This window comes from Stegodyphus dumicola, chromosome 5 (assembly GCF_044657685.1).
Source record: "Stegodyphus dumicola isolate Sdum_Otavi_A_Nest chromosome 5, ASM4465768v1".
Lineage (NCBI taxonomy): Eukaryota > Metazoa > Arthropoda > Arachnida > Araneae > Eresidae > Stegodyphus > Stegodyphus dumicola.
This window is the reverse complement of record NC_140772.1, coordinates 191,113,927-191,130,247: the sequence shown is the minus strand read 5'-3', so window position 1 is coordinate 191,130,247 and position 16,321 is coordinate 191,113,927. Positions and strand designations below refer to the sequence as shown.

Sequence of the window (16,321 nt, the reverse complement as noted above, 5' to 3'; positions counted from 1 at the left end):
TAGTTTTTAGGAGTGAATTTTATTAGTAGCTTGACTCATCTTTACTTAGACCTGTGCGAATTTTTTGCTGTCGCATTTTAGTCTCATTCCCGTTTATTTTCAATAATTGTGTAGATATTTTTCATGTATGTATATATTATAGGCTTTACCAGACTGTGCTCATTCTAAATTAGTGCTCAGTACACTTAACTTATCAGGTAAACTCATACACCTCAGTAGAACTAATTCTTACTTTTTGGAGAAGGTCTGGAAGAACAAAGAAAACATAATATTTGAATGTTTTACTTCTGATACTAGAATCTTTTTCTTAACATGCTTATCTTCCCTTTATTTTCTCTAATTTTCACTAGACACAAGCATGGAAAATATCAAAAATGCTTCTAATATCACTTGGGCAGGCATTGTAGAAAGAGATTTTTTTTTTTTTAGTAAAGAAATTGAAAACTGACAATTTAAATGATTCATATTATATGTCTGAATGCATCATACACTGGGCTGGCACTAGGCATTTTCCCACCTGATGCAATCTCTGCGAATCCTAAATTCTGCTTCCAATGCCTACTCTAAATTCTAAAAGTTTTACCATTTCTAGATTTTGTTGCTTGGTGTGTCACTAAATTCTAAAAATTCTGCCACACCGTCTCTGTAACCAGCCCTTACCATATATATTTCATATTGCTTCTGAATGTTCATATTACTAAAGATATAAAATTAGCAGCTTTTTCTATGCTTTCTAAATTTAGTGTTTTTAGAATAACAGAAATCTTTAATTTAAATTCTAAAATGAAAAGGAAACATGCTGAAGAAAGATTCTTCAAAGATATGTACTGCTATTAGTATGTACAGGTATTATTATGTAAATTACCCAGTTGTTTATAATTTCAGCCTTTACTATAATTTCCCATTTCTGTTTTCTCACCAGAATGCAATTCGCTTAGATAGTTTTTAAACTGAGGTGTATGGAGTGTAAGACAGAGTGTGTTTCTGTTCTCCACATACTTGCTGCATTAGTTCCTGTCCAAAATGAGACATAAAAATATCAACATAAAGCTAACTATTAATTTAGAAGTAAAACAACAATCCTAATAACTTTCTAATATGTCCAACTATTATAAGTGTAAAATATTTAATGCTACTTGATAAATTTCATAAAGTTTTATTTTATTCTATAACTTATTAATAATTATGTTAATTAAGTTATGTTTAATAGTAATGCATCCTACTTTCATGTTTAAGACGGTATTACAAAAGTGAAGTTCAGGCACAGATAGTATTTTTAATTGAATTTGTTCAGTTCTCATTTGCTCATAGGTCCTTAATTTTTTCATTAATGGTCCTTAAAAGTACTTAATTTCCATGTGCAGAAAAGCGTACGAACCCTGTTACAACAGTCTTCCAGTTCTCTTTAGGGATATTTTATCACAGTTTTCATAATTAGAAATTTCGGTACTATTCCATTTTGAGGACCGTAAAAAAAATTGCAGCGAAAATTTATGCACAAAAGTGCCAAATCTAGCAAACGTGCCCATTTAACAGAGCACCAAATCTAGCCTATGCACTGATTTCAGATTGCGTAAGTTTATATAGTTCTATATTTCTGAAGACGCCATTGAAATACTAGCTTAATTTTTAAATCCTTGTTTGATATCCTATGGATTTAACAATTTGGGAAATGCCCATGATGAAAATTCTGCAATAGAATTTTGGGTAAAGTACAGAATTACCCACTGCTTGACGCTTTTTTAGAATTGCACATACTCGGTATCCATGTACACATCGACCTATTTTCACTTAAAAAAAATTCCCAGAATTGCACAAAAATGGCACTGTGCACTCCCTTGACTGTACACATCAACCTATTTTCACTTAAAATGTAATAGAAAATTGACAAAAATCCAAATGTTTTTACCTTGTAAAAAGCGGCAAATAAATAAGCGGGCGATTCTGCACTGTACCGAGAATATTTTCAAAGAAAAGGCATCATAGAAAATTATGTTTGAACAACCAACGAAATGAAATTATGCTTTAGCGATAACTCGATAGCGAAATAGCAATGCAGGCATCCATGCAGTTATGTTTAGCAATTTTTATATAAATTATAATAATAATCTGAAATGGTTATTTACTCTTATGCTTCCATTCAGTCATGTTTAGACTTTTTTATATAAATTATAATTATAAAAAAGTATTATATGAAATTAACTTTTCAGCTAAATTAAAACATCAATCTTAGATAGTTATTAACTATTATACGAGGGCTATCCAGAAAGTAGATTACGTTTTGGAATAAAAAAATAAACAAAGTATAGGAAACAAATTTTATTATATACAGATGAAAGCCACACTCAAATACTACTTTTCTACATAGTCACCATACAAATTAAGGCATTTATCGTAGCGATGTACGAGCTTGGAAATTCCTTCGTCGAAAAATTCGGCCGCCTGCGCCTTCAACCACTTCGTTACCTCTTCTTGCCTTCCATCTTGCACAAAACTTGTGGTAACCAAGCTTTTCGCTGATGATTTCGTGCAACAAACTTCGCGAAATTTGTGGAAAACTCAAAGAAAGTTCCGTTATTGTGAAATTTCGATTTTCACGGACTTTAGCATCGACTTTTTCGAGAAGTTCGGCGGTCACTATGCTGGGTCTCCCACTTCGATCTTCGTCGTGAACATTGGTTCGGCCATTTTGAAATCTTATGACCCACTGACGCACTCCACCTTCAGTGATAATGTTGTCCCCATACACTTCACGAAGCTGCCGATAGATTTCTATCGGTTTACAGTTTTTTGCAGTCAGAAACCTTATTACTGAGCGCACCTCGCAGCTCGCGGGATTTTCAATTAACGCAGACATTTCAAACCGTCACAGTATCTGAACGGAGCACAGCACGAACCTCTCACTAGCACGGCTAGATGCAGACTGAGCTGCGCAACGCTCTGACCCCAAGATGGCCGTGCTAGCCCCGCCCCTAGCGGACACAGAAGGAAACGTAATCTACTTCCTGGATGGCCCTCGTACTTCCTTTCTTGCGTTAGGATTGCAGCAATTATTTTTGGCAGCACTGGCATCAACAGTAGTTTGGCGATTTTTTACGGCCCTCAAAACCGAATAGTACTGAAATTTCTTATGTTTAAAAATAATGATGAATAATGTTCTACTGATAGAAAGATGCTGTTGCTATTAATAAATAGTTATATTGTAATAAAAAAAAAGTTTGTTAGATACATTTTAGCAATTTTTTTCTCCATTTGATTTTTATAGAAAGAGAGTTCCCCCCTTCCTCCTTTCTAATGACATTTTGATGACTGGTATGGCTTTTTGGGTCTGTGTAAAGAACTGTATTTAATCAGCATTTTTTTGCTAATATGCATAATTAATAATTTTAGTCGGTTTTCATTTAAAAAAATAACAAAATAATTTAAATAAGGTAGTGTACATTAAATGAGAAAAAATCATATGACCAGATAAAGCTAGTCATGCCATTCTCAGGGGATTAAGACGCATATCTCACAATTGATGCTTTAGAAGTGAAGAAATAGTATTTTCTCCTTCTTGATAAGTTCATGATTAAATACCGAAAAATGTTAGTTAAATATTATATTTTTTCATAACTTATACAGTTATCTGGTTCAGAATAGTTCTAAACAAAATTATGTTTTTCATTTAACAAAGTGCAGTAAAATGAATTTTAAACATAGTATATTTTTTAAAGGCTTTACTTAAGTAAATTTTTCCTTTGTTTTACAGCATCAGGTAGTCAGATGAATATGCGAGGAGTGTTTCTTCATGTGCTGGCAGATGCACTTGGATCAGTGATCGTTATCATTAGTGCTCTCATTATTTGGTTGACAGAATGGGAGTACCGATTTTATGTTGACCCAGCTTTAAGGTACTTTTCTGTAAAATAATGTATAAACAGTTTATTTATCATGTAAAATTTTCAACTAATACTTAATTTTTTTTGTTTTAGTATTATAATGGTTTGTCTCATCATGAAGTCAACTTGGCCTTTGTGTAAGTATTTTTTGCTTATGATTTATTAAAAATGTGTGAATACATTCAAATCCTAATTTTTTTTTTACTAGAAGTTATTGTTAAATTGAGGAAATACACTCATGTCCAAAAATATGTTTACATGCATAAATTCACGAATTTCTCAGAGACTATGACTTATAATTTAATGAATTTTCGTGGAATCATACATAACATGGTGACACATAAATGCAAAAGAAAAAATTGAAGATAACCTCATATGATATAAAATTGTAGCATGAAACAATAAAAATAGTAATAAAGTGTGACAAAGAGAGTTAAGAAAAAAAGGAATGATTCAGAAAAATAATTAAGTCTTACGAATTTAATATGGAATATGATCTCCCCTGACTTGTACACACATATCACAACGTGTTTTAAGACTGGAAACAACGTTGTTAACCACAGTTTGGGGAATTAATCTCCACTCTTCCAGCAATGCTGTCTTCAGAGCATTTACATCTCTAGGAGGAGGATGTATACGTGCAATTGCTCTTCCAAGGTAGTCCCATAAGTTCTCTATCGAGTTAAGGTCAGGAGAGTTTGGTGGCCAAGGTATTCGCTTAATGTTTTCACTTTCAAGGAATTCATCAACGAGGTTTGCTCGATGTGGACGGGCATTATCATCCATAAACAAAACGTCAGGTCCATATGCACCCCTGAAAAGTCTTACATAAGGATCTAAGACCTTATCTCGATATATCCAGCCTGTCACAGATCCGCTGCTGAACACGTGTAGGGGCGTACGTCCATCGATCATTATTCCACCCCATACCATCACACCTCCACTACCGAAATGGTCACGTTCCACAATGTTCGAGGGATCATTTCGTGTTCCTGACTCCCTCCAGATGTAAACACGTTTAGAATCACCAGTTAAACTAAACCGCGACTCATCAGTAAAGAGAACATGGGACCATTGATGTTCAGTCCAGTTTTGATGTTCTTTACACCAATTAAAGCGATTCCTCTTTTTCTGTGAAGACAGTAAAACACATACCCTTGGCTTTCTGGCATAAAGACCTTTTTCATTAAGCCTTCTGTATATTGTTTGCCGTGATGCAACAGTTCCAGTGGCGGCTGCAAGCTCTGAACTTAACTGGCGAGCAGTAGCCTTTCTGTTACGACGGGCAGTTAATGCCAGATATCGATCTTCAGAAGCAGTTGTCATTCGTTTCCGACCTTGTCCAGGCCTCCTTACAACACTTCCATCATTTTGAAACAGTTTCCGTAGCTTAGAGACTGTCTGTCTTGAAATATTCAGACATGTGGCTGTTTCCATGATTGACTGCCCTGCTTCTAAACGGCCGATAATTCGCCACTTTACAGATTCTTCCAAATGATACTTCGAAGCCATAACAAACCGCTTGGAGTCCCTACACACTGAAATCAAACGGTATGTTGCAGAAATTCACTCAAATATTCAGTTTGCGCAAAGCGCTCGATTCACCCTTGGATGACGTAACGCCTAGATTTGCATATCACAAACCGTTTGATTACTTTTGATTGGATAATGCTAATTAGGCTTGGTTTTCACACATTCTCTGCAAATACGGATCACATTGATTCAATATTTCATTGAATATCATCATTTTTGGGTATGTAAAGATAATTTTGGACATGAGTATATTTTACTTCAATTTTAAACATAGTGTGCTTTATAAAATACTAAATTTTATTTGCGTTTTTTAATTATCCAGCTCTCTGTATAGTTTAAGTATACACACAGCAAAAATATCACTTTAAAATAATTTTTAATTAAAAAAAGATTTTTTTTATTGATTTTATGCTTTAAGGCTCAAAATGTAAAAACAGTTGTTGAGATTTTACTTAAATCAAGTTTACAGTATTTAAACAAATTTCAGAAAAGAAACTGCCATTACTGTTTGTTGTATTGCCATTATTTTAATTTTGTATGTAAACTATTTTAGTTCTATGAGTGAGTATTTAATGTAGAAGAACTATAAAATTTCTAAAACAGTTAAAAAATGAAAGGAAAAGTTTTACTCCTTTAGCATGATTACAAATGTTTTGGGTCTAGTTTCTGTAGCGAAAAAAGCTTCATAAATTCTAAGATCAGTATTGGATAGTGTTTGTGTTACTTATGTTTGGGTCAATCAAAGCCCTGCAGTTTTCCAAGTCAAAGTGCTTTCCTCTCTCTCTCTCTTTTTTTTAACTGCTGATAAAGAGTGACCTTTGTTGAAGCAGATGTGTAAATTCAGTTTTTTCTGATTACATTGCATAATTCTAGTAAATGCTATTGCATAATATATGTATATTATTATTATTTATCCCCCCCCCCCCAGTTCATTGGTAAGCATGGAGAACCTATAAGTTCATTTTTGTCATATTATGCTCTTTTATTTTTTAAAAAGGGAATAAGTGCCAGTCAGACTCAGGACTTAAAAGAGAAGGGCTAGCTCATAGAGCTTTTCCTCCTGAAACAGGCAGTGGGGAGTGATGACGTAGCCATGATGACACTGAGCATGGAGATGCAACTTGACAACATAGAAACTAGCGTTTTAAATCTGAAGAACCAGCGTTTAAATTGAGCTGTGTGTGAAAGATAGTTATGATTTAGAAAAGACAATGTTGCTGCAGTATGCATTTTACACTGAACATTAAAAAATTTAATAGTACTTACTCAATTTTAAAGTAACAGATAAAATGCGCTACTCTTAGCATAAAGTTCCTTTTTTTTTTTTTTTTAATTTGAAGGGTCTTTTTTTCTTTAAATGCCTGTTTATTTCTAATCATTTCTTTATCTGCATGTTAACTAAGAGAACTGTACTACTGCTTCTAAGATAATTATAGTAACAGCTATTTAAAATTAATCAAAAAACAACCTTAAATTGGCATAGTTTTCAAAATTTCTGCTAGTTTTTTAGTAGTAGTTTGAGTTTCAGCCTAATTTCAAAATTTCAGCTTCTAGTAGAAGTTTGAGTTTCAGCCTAATTGTAAATTTTACATTGGCATATTTTTCTCCGTATTCAATATAATAACATATATTTTTTTAATAATTTTGTAAAAATGCATTAAGATTGCTATCTTAATTTAGACAAAACAACTTTACTCACAGTACCTAAAAAAAATTATTTAATTTTTCTAAAGTGGGGATTAAGGAGGCAGGTTTTCTTATGCCAATTACTTTAATGTTATACTATTATATTTTATCTAGAATGCTAAGCTAGCACAAAATTTAATCAATAACACAGAACACAATAAAAATAACTTTAACAATAACTTAACAAAATTAGTTCTCATTTGAAATATGCTTTACGCTATTAACTTCTAAAATGCCATCTAGAAATATTTCAAATCAAAACATATTATATATGCTTATTTGTACAGTCACAATGCAACTACAAGTTGTTGAAATATTATTTATTGGCTACCACATTTGAAGCAATCTACTTTTTTGCCTTTTGGGTTGCTTTTCTTTGGGAAAAAACATGCATTTCTATTTAAGAAACATATTCTACAGAGCTCTTATGACAAGGCAATGTGAAATATCTTCACTAGTCCACCTGATTTTTCCTTCTTTTCTAGCAATGCGTTAATCTGCATCTTTGTAAAAATATGCTTTAGACGTTTTTCCAAATTCTCCGATCTGTGCTGTTTTTTCCAAATTTCGTTGTTTGGGATTTTAATTTCTGCATTTCCGATACAAATTTCTTTCTAGATGTCCACCTTCTTTGTCGCTGAGCAAACATTCTAAAATTTTTCTGTTCTCTATTTTTCAATATTTTATTACAATTTTCTAAGGATTTTATTTTGTTCTTCAAATTATCAATACATTCTTGTTTACACTTAGGTCATTCAGGGATATTGTCACTTAGGGCATTGTCACTTGTGAGTTTTATTTCAAAATCATTCACATTAGATTTATTCAGTTTCGTTTTCGGCCTCAAAACAACTTTTCTTTGGGCTTAATTCGTGTAGTCTTTCAAAAGCACTCTGCATTAGTTTTCTTTTCAAATGTCACCGATTTCTTGGTGTTAATTCGTTTATTGCACACGATAAATTTACTTTCGGCACAGTATTGCATTTCAACAGTTTCTTTTGCGGCAATCTAAGTAAGTGATTTCTCATGTCATCCTCATAATCAACTGCATAGAAAATGTTCACCGCAAATTCTTGCGTTTTTCACATTAATAGAATCCTGCCTTCGACATTTATGTATCCATTCTTTCAACAAAAGCAAATTATCCTTTGGGAAAGCATGAAATACAATATCTCTTCCTTTCGTATTTCTATAAGTGTTATGGCACGTTGCTACAGCACAAGAAGCCACATTACATAAAGGATACTTTAAATATAGAATTTAAAAGGAAAACTGACTAAAACTATATATATATATATACACAAATTATTAAATATTTGCATTATTAGAAAACAAATATGTATGATTAAAATTAATTTGGGATATGCAACCTCCAGAAAATTGTCTTGCAACTGAATGAAACTACAGTTTTAAACGCGCGAAATCAGAGCAGGTGCAACACAGACACGTCAGATTACTTCCAGTTAATCCCCTCCATGAGGAGTCAAACAAAGAAATGACCTAGCTCTTCTATTTATCCCTGAGTCAGACTACTTCTATGATTTGGCGCACAGAGTTCGTACGATCCTGAAGAGTTCTTAAAAGTCCTTAGGTTTTTTTAAATTGATTTTTGGGACATTAAAAGTCCTTAATTTCAACCAAAATCGGAAAAGGCCTTAAATTTTAATCATTTAAAATTTCTGTCTGTTTTTACAGTTATCATTTTGAGTAAGAATAAGCATTTTGAAGGAATATTTTCGGCGATTCACTGACAAATATGATTGTCTTTTGAATGGGTTCATGGGTTATAATTTGTTCCTGTTTCTAATGTAAATGGTGCGATATTAGATATTCTGGGCAAGAAATAAAAGATAAGCATTTCTAAATTATTTCATTTTTTCTCATGAAGAGTTCTTAAACTTTTTACTTTTGCAGATGTAACTTATTTTATTAAATGGTTCTGAATTTGGCGACTTATCAACATTTTTTCCGAGTTTAAGGTCAATTTTTAATTATGAGATTTGTGAATTATTCTAAGATTTTTTTAGAATACTATAATATTAGAGCTCTTAAAGAACTCTTCACTTTTGGGGATGTAAATTCGTTTATTAAACGTCTCTAAATTTGGCGACTGAAGAGCTCTTGAGTAACTTTTCACCTTTGGAGATGAGAATTCTTTTATTAAATGATTCTAAATTTAGTGATTTTAAAATCACTTTCTATAGAAAATTTTTACTTCAGAGATCTGGGAATTCTCGGTTGAGTTTTTAAAAACATTATAACAGTGATAGATTTCATTAAAATAATGGTAGTATATTGAAATTATATTTTAAAAATTAGCATTAAAATAAAACATTTTTATTTTAGTGACTTATTATATAATATTTTGAATCTGAAAAATAAACAAGGTAATAAATGCTATACAGCATAATTTACTAAAGAAGTGAAACAATTCTTAGCAAAAGCGAAATAGCCATGTAATTAAATAAAAATATCTTTTTCAATTTTTTCATGCTAAGAGTTTTTTTCCATATAATTGTCTCAGAATGTGCATCAGGTATCTCTATAAAATTAATTTTGCACGTTTTCCCTCTGTTTTTTCTTTTTCTTTCTTTCTTAGCCCAAAGGGACAGTTTGCCCAGGGCTATTAGTTTTGTTTTGGCATTTTGCGTTATCCACTCTAAAACGGCATTTCACTTTTCAAATTTTCCCCGCCAAATAGTAGAGCCTTGCATTGTTATTTAAAGAAATTAAATAATGAAGAATCTGCATGAATGTATGTATGTATCTTCAATTGTGAAAAAACTATGGTACCTGGAGACCTCAAATTTTGAGTAACGCAGTCCTGCTCTTGAATATGGGCATCTGGAAGCCCAAATTTGGAATTTGTTTTATTATCTATTTCATATTTTGTAAAACTTTTAACAAATTTTTTATTAACAAACTCGACGATTTCAAAGCGAGCAGTGGTAACACCATATGAAAAAAAAAAGCTATTTTATCTCTAGCATACGAGACTCTGTATCAGAAATTCTAAAGATATGCTCTTTTTAAATATTTTGTGATATTGCTATGGGATATAATTTTATGGTTAAGTGCAAAGAAAATGATATTTAATAAATAAAGGTAATGCACAAAACATTAAAAAAAGCTCCTTTAGGCGAAGAGGCAAATACTCAGAACTTACTACTCTTTGAGGTATTGTTTTTCCATCACGACAAATGCTCAGTCCCACATTTCAATAAATTTCAGCAAGACTTACTGAATGTGGCTTGGATGTTTTATGTCTCCCCGATATTTCCTGTACCTTGCTTTCTTAGATTTCACCTCTTAAGGTAACTTTAAAATTCTTTGAATGGCCTAGAGCTTACGTCTTTGGAGACTATCGAATAGCATATTGATAACTTCATTATGAATAAATGTAATGATTAAAAAAAAAAAAAAAAAAAAAAAAAAAAAAACAGAATTATCAAGCTACTGGAGAGATTGCAAAATCCTAGCACAAAGTAATGATCGAATTAAATTTTCTTTTGTTGGTTCTGCTTCATTTGCATTGATCATAAAAATTTATAACTTTTTGGATGATTCAATAGTTAAAATAATAAATATTCTTTAGATTTTCAGTAATGTCTTAGGCAGAATACTATATTATGATATTATTAAATATATTATTAAATTTGGATGAATAGGCAGAACAGAATATGAGGAATTTACGTGGTCCTTTTTTATTTCTGAATTTTTTATTGCAACTGGAAATCTAAATTAAGAGGTGAATGATTTTTAATAACAATGCTTGACTTTTAATGTAGAAAAGCAAGCTTTTTGATATAAGTTATTATGGATATTATTACACTAAACTTATAAGCTAAGTAATTTTTAAATCTGGTCTCATAATTTTAAGAATTTGTAAAAGGTAGCATAAATGATTTATTACTGAAACATATAGATATAAATAACAATTTATTTTACAGTGGTAGAATCAGCTTTGATTTTACTTCAGACTGTTCCAACTCATATTCAGATTGATTCATTGCAGAAAAAATTACTTCAAGAGGTAAGTCATCGTTTTAAAAACATGATATTATATATTTGTGTAAATTATTTGAAAAAGAATGTGTTTTAAAGCAACCTTAAGTGTTTCATTCAGAAACCAGATTTGTGCCTCCCCCACTCAAAAAAAGGATAATTTTGAATTGATAATTTGCATTAAAAGAGAGGTATTAGTATCCCATCTTTCAATTCAATTTACTTAATTTATATAATATAGTATAGATTTGAGAATAAAGAGAATTCAGGAATTTTTAATTGTTAAGTAACTCAGGCTATTATTTCAAGAGATTGCGAGTTCTTTATTAGTTTTCAAAAGTAAATTTCTAACCAGATTTTTCCAAATTAAACAGAAAGTATTTTTTTTTTCTGATAATTTTTGAGTAATGACTCAAAATGAGATAACTAAAAAAAAAAAAAAAACTTACAATACAGGGATATAGAAATTTAGAAAACAAGACAGGATCCTTTTTGAAATAAAATTGATGCTCTGCCGCACAAATACTTTATCAAAAAAAAATTGAAGCATTTAGTCATTTCACAAGTGTAGAATCCAGTTTCACAGTTTTAGAATGGTGTTACTTTCACATTCCATAAATCTTCATTTATAATTTCTATTGCTTTTTTAATATCACATATGTTTATGTTAACATTTAGTGTATGGTTGAGGGTTGGTAGATTTCTGCCAAAATAGTTAAAACCAATATGGTAGGAACTGCTTCCTAAGAGTGGCATTAACTGGCAAAAACTTCTAAAATGACTACATTTTAGTTTAGTAAGTTGAAAGAAATGTAATTATCCAAAAGTCATATACCTGCAGATTAACACTCCAAGCTCTGCCTGATTTTTTTTTCACAGAGTAATTTATAGAAGACTAATTTTGCTTTTCAAACCCAGATACGTTCTTAATTTTTTGTGGATAAATGAAAAGTTCTTTTTCTTTATCCTGTTTCAGTCAGTTTCTTAAGTTGAAATAGCTAGTCAATAATTAAATTCTTTTATAATTCTTGTGTTTGGGGGAGGGCTCACTTGCAGTTAAGTGTGTAGAAAATGCAGAAAGGTAATTTGTTAAGGTTTACTGAAACTAATCTGATGTAAAACATACTTAAATCCCTATAAAAAAAGGAACATTAAATTAGGATTAAATTCTGTTTGAGACGTAAAATATTGAAAAAAACATCTGTACACTGTCTGCCATTTATTAGTTAATTTTTGACTTAATGCCTTTTGAAACTAAGCTGTTCATTTCTTACTAATGCTTATTTCTGTATATTTAGTATAAAATGTTAATTTAATTGTATAAAACTTTTTAGAGATTATTACTATCTGATTGTTGTATTATTTACTTTTGTAACTATATAAACTATACCAGTTTTCCAAAATTTAGGCAGCAAATTTAAAAAAAATAGGATTGTGTTGAAACATTAGAATTTGATAACATTTTCTTTTGGTTTTTTTTTTTTTTTTTTTTTTTTTTTTTTCCCCTCTCATTATTTTGATTCTGAGATACACATCCACCGATGCACTTAAATTTTTGCTGCTAGCAATTACAAATTACTATTAACAGTTGTTATAATTCATTAAAAGTGAATTTTGTGTAAGTATTTTAATGTTAATAACTTGATCCAGTAGAAGTTTCATAATCAAAGTTACAGACAAGTAGTCTTGAGTGAAAAGGTTGGCTGAATATAGTCCTCCCCCCCCCCATTGGGGATATGAATATGAGTTTTTTTTTTTTTTTTTTCCTTCCCATAGAAAGACCTTTGCAAAGGCATCCTTTCTCTCATCCAGTAGCCTGAAATACTTAGCTATAATAGGCTAAGGATTACTAATGATACATATATTTCAAAAAATTAATCAGGCTATTACTGATAAAAGTCTGGAATATTATTTAAATATGGGTATATAGTGTTACATTATATATATATTGGCCATTGGTTAAATTTCTTCCTATATTCCCATACGATATCTGTATGTGGACCAAAAATTTTTGTGTCATTTGAAATAAGATACTGAATGACTTATACCAGGGGCATGGCTTTCATAGGGGAATGGGGTAGACTCGTATGCAAATAAAATGTATGAAATATAACTAAATTAATTTATTTCATTTCTGTTTATGAAGTTATGAGACATTTCTGCCCATATAACACATTTTACTACTTTCAAAATTATGTAAATGTAAACTTGTGGCTTTCAGAAGTATGAGCTAATATAAATAAATTGATCTTGTGAATTTTATACAGATTGATGGGGTTTTAGCCGTACACGAATTTCATGTATGGCAACTGGCTGGAGAGAGAATCATTGCATCTGCCCATATCAGGTGTAGGAATCTTGTTGACTATATGCAGATCGCAGAAAAAGTTAAAGAGTTTTTCCATAATGAAGGGATTCATTCTACCACTATCCAACCAGAGTTTGTTGATATACCATCGGTAAGTTATCATATTTATATATTGGTTTCTTTTATGGTATGGATCTTTTCCTCATAGAATATAGGAAGAACAATACAATGCAAAGTCTAAATACAAGATAGTCAGTATTATCCAGAATGATCTAATATTCGGACTTCCAGACCACTAGCCAAGAAAGAAATAAATAAAAATGCTTCTCACATATTAGTTTAGAAATGGAGAATTTAATACCCAACTAAAAGAAGCAAGTATACCATAAATGCAGTTTTTAAACTGAGATTTCTGAATGTCATTTTCAAACACCTGGTGGCAAGAGAGTGGCACCATGGGCCATGATAGTACATTGATGTTTTATTGATATTGGCCAGAATTGTAATTTCTGCCCTTGGGGAGGGGGTTAGTATTTTTCTATGTGACTTGAACCATAAATGAAGCTTCGATGTTGGCATGTCTACACAGTATCTTACTAGAATTAAACATGATTTAAAATCCAGAAATTTCCAAAATATGAAATTGCTAGAGTCCCATTGATTCCTGATCTGGGATTTTGTACTGTGTTCTTATTATATATTGTTTTAATGAAATGAAGCAGATAAAATGAATGAGTGATCACATCTAATCCCCAAAGCTCATTTATCTCTGATTTAGATATACTGCATTACTTTCAGCTGAAGTTTTGATATGTGTTGTAGAAAGAGCTGATAGCTTACTTTTTCCAATAATATAAAGTATGCTTAGCATTTAAACTTCAACACTGTGAAGAAAAATCAATGCAATTATGTAAATTATCATGGCCTGTCTCGCAATAGATCACTAAATCTCCTTTATATATATATATAGTCTAAAGGGGCAATTTGTCCAGAAGGGCTCTTAATTTTGTCTTGGCATTTTGTGTCGGTTCACTATAAACAGCGTATCTTTTTTCAAATTGTTGCCACCAAATGTTAAAGCCCTGCATTATATTTAAAGAAATTAAATAATGAAGAATCTGCATGAATGTGTGTTTTCTCGCACTGTGAAAAAACAACAGTACCTAGAGACATTAAATTTTGAATAACTTAGTCCTCCATTTGAGTATGGGCATCTGGAAGCCCAAGTTTGTAATTTGTTTTATTATCCACTTCATATTTTGTCAAACATTAAATAATTTTTGATTAACAAACTCAATGATTTCAAAGTAAGCAATGGCAACATTGTACCTGTGGCGGGGGAACATTTTTATCTCTAGTGTGTGAGACTGTATCAGAAATTCCAAAGATATGCCCTTTTAAATATTTTGTGATATTACTGTTGAATTGAACTTTAAGGTTTAAGTGCGAAGAACATGATATTTAATAAGTAAAGGTAACGCTCAAAACATAGGAGGGGGGAGGTGCTTCGGGCATAATATAAAATCTAAAAGTTTTCAGTTTTTTTTTTTAAGCCTTTACTAAGGAAAGTGATTTTAGCATCATTTTCACTTCAGTGTAAGGCACATTACTAAGTTTATTTTCATAGTAGTATGTACATTAATTATTAATTTTCTTTTCATTATATTTGAAAGTCCTTTGATAAATTAAATCTTCGTATCTCAGAAATTTCTCAGTAAAAAATCTGATGCAGAAACATGATCTCCCTGTGTGGCTTGTCAAATTATACAAATTTTTTGCTGTCCTTTTTTTAGACTTGATTTCCTCGAATTATTCTAGTTTGATTATTTGATCTGTCATGCCAAGTTTAAAATGACATCCAAAATTGCAAAATTTGAAATAAACTATTTGGACGTTCAAGGAGAGAAACTTTTTATTTTTTCATAGCAAATATAAAACGTTCTTAAATATAAGTATAGGAACCAGGACACTGCATTAAAAGTTACATTTTGTTATTTGTCTAATTAGTGCAAAGGGGCAATTTGCCCAAAAGGACTATTAATTTCATTTTGACATTTTGCGTTGATTCACTATAAAGGTTGATTCACTTTTCAAATTGTTGCCACCAAATATTAGAGCCCTGTATTATATTTAAAGAGATTAAATAGTGAAGAATCTGCATAAATGTATGTCTGTTTCTCACATTGTGATAAAACACCGGTACCTAGAGCCATCAAATTTTGAATAACGTACATTTCCACCCAAATATGGGCATCTGGAAGCCCAAACTTGAAATTTGTTCTATTTTTTATTCCATATTTTGTAAAACTTTAACAATTTTTGTTTAACAAACTCAACAATTTCAAAGCAAGCAATGGCAGCATTGTATGGGAAGGGAAACCATTTTAATCTTGAGCACATGAGATTGTGTATTGGAAATTCTAACAATATACTCATTTTAAAATTATTTTGCAATATTGATGTTGAACTGAATTTTATGGTTTAAGTGCGAATAAATAAAGGTAACACACAAAACTTTAAAAAAAGCCGCTGTGGGCGTAATGTAAAATCGGAAAGCTTTCAGATTTTTTAAAAATTTATTTATTTATTTTATGAATTTGAAATTGCTGAAACATGAATATTTTCGTCATTTAAAATACTTCTGTAACTGGATGTATGTGTCTGTGACCGATGATTGCAAAAATAAAGGCCAGATAAGGACTTTTAAGCTGGGGTTGGGTATGTAGATATATACTTTTGGTGCAGCCAATTGCAGTGAAAAATAGGGAGGTGCATGACTAGGTATTATACTAGTTCTGTAGACAAAATGTTGATGTTCTAGGGCTAATCGTTTTGAGTTATGCGATTAACACATGTGCATAAAGATGTCCTGAAAAAGTCCATTTTTAACCCATTTTGGAATAGAGTC

At 31.2% G+C, this 16,321-nt stretch overlaps 1 protein-coding gene across 2 annotated transcripts in view; it reads left to right on the top strand.

Moving 5' to 3' along the window:
- LOC118193856 (uncharacterized) overlaps window positions 1-16,321 on the top strand; it is a 70,459-nt gene that overhangs the window by 50,400 nt on the left and 3,738 nt on the right. For both annotated transcript variants that reach the window (XM_085817496.1, XM_035365018.2), the window contains exons 5-8: window positions 3,752-3,893; window positions 3,975-4,018; window positions 11,051-11,133; window positions 13,373-13,564. In XM_085817496.1, the coding sequence (XP_085673622.1) occupies window positions 3,752-3,893; window positions 3,975-4,018; window positions 11,051-11,133; window positions 13,373-13,564 (461 nt within the window). The remainder of the gene's footprint in view (window positions 1-3,751; window positions 3,894-3,974; window positions 4,019-11,050; window positions 11,134-13,372; window positions 13,565-16,321) is intronic.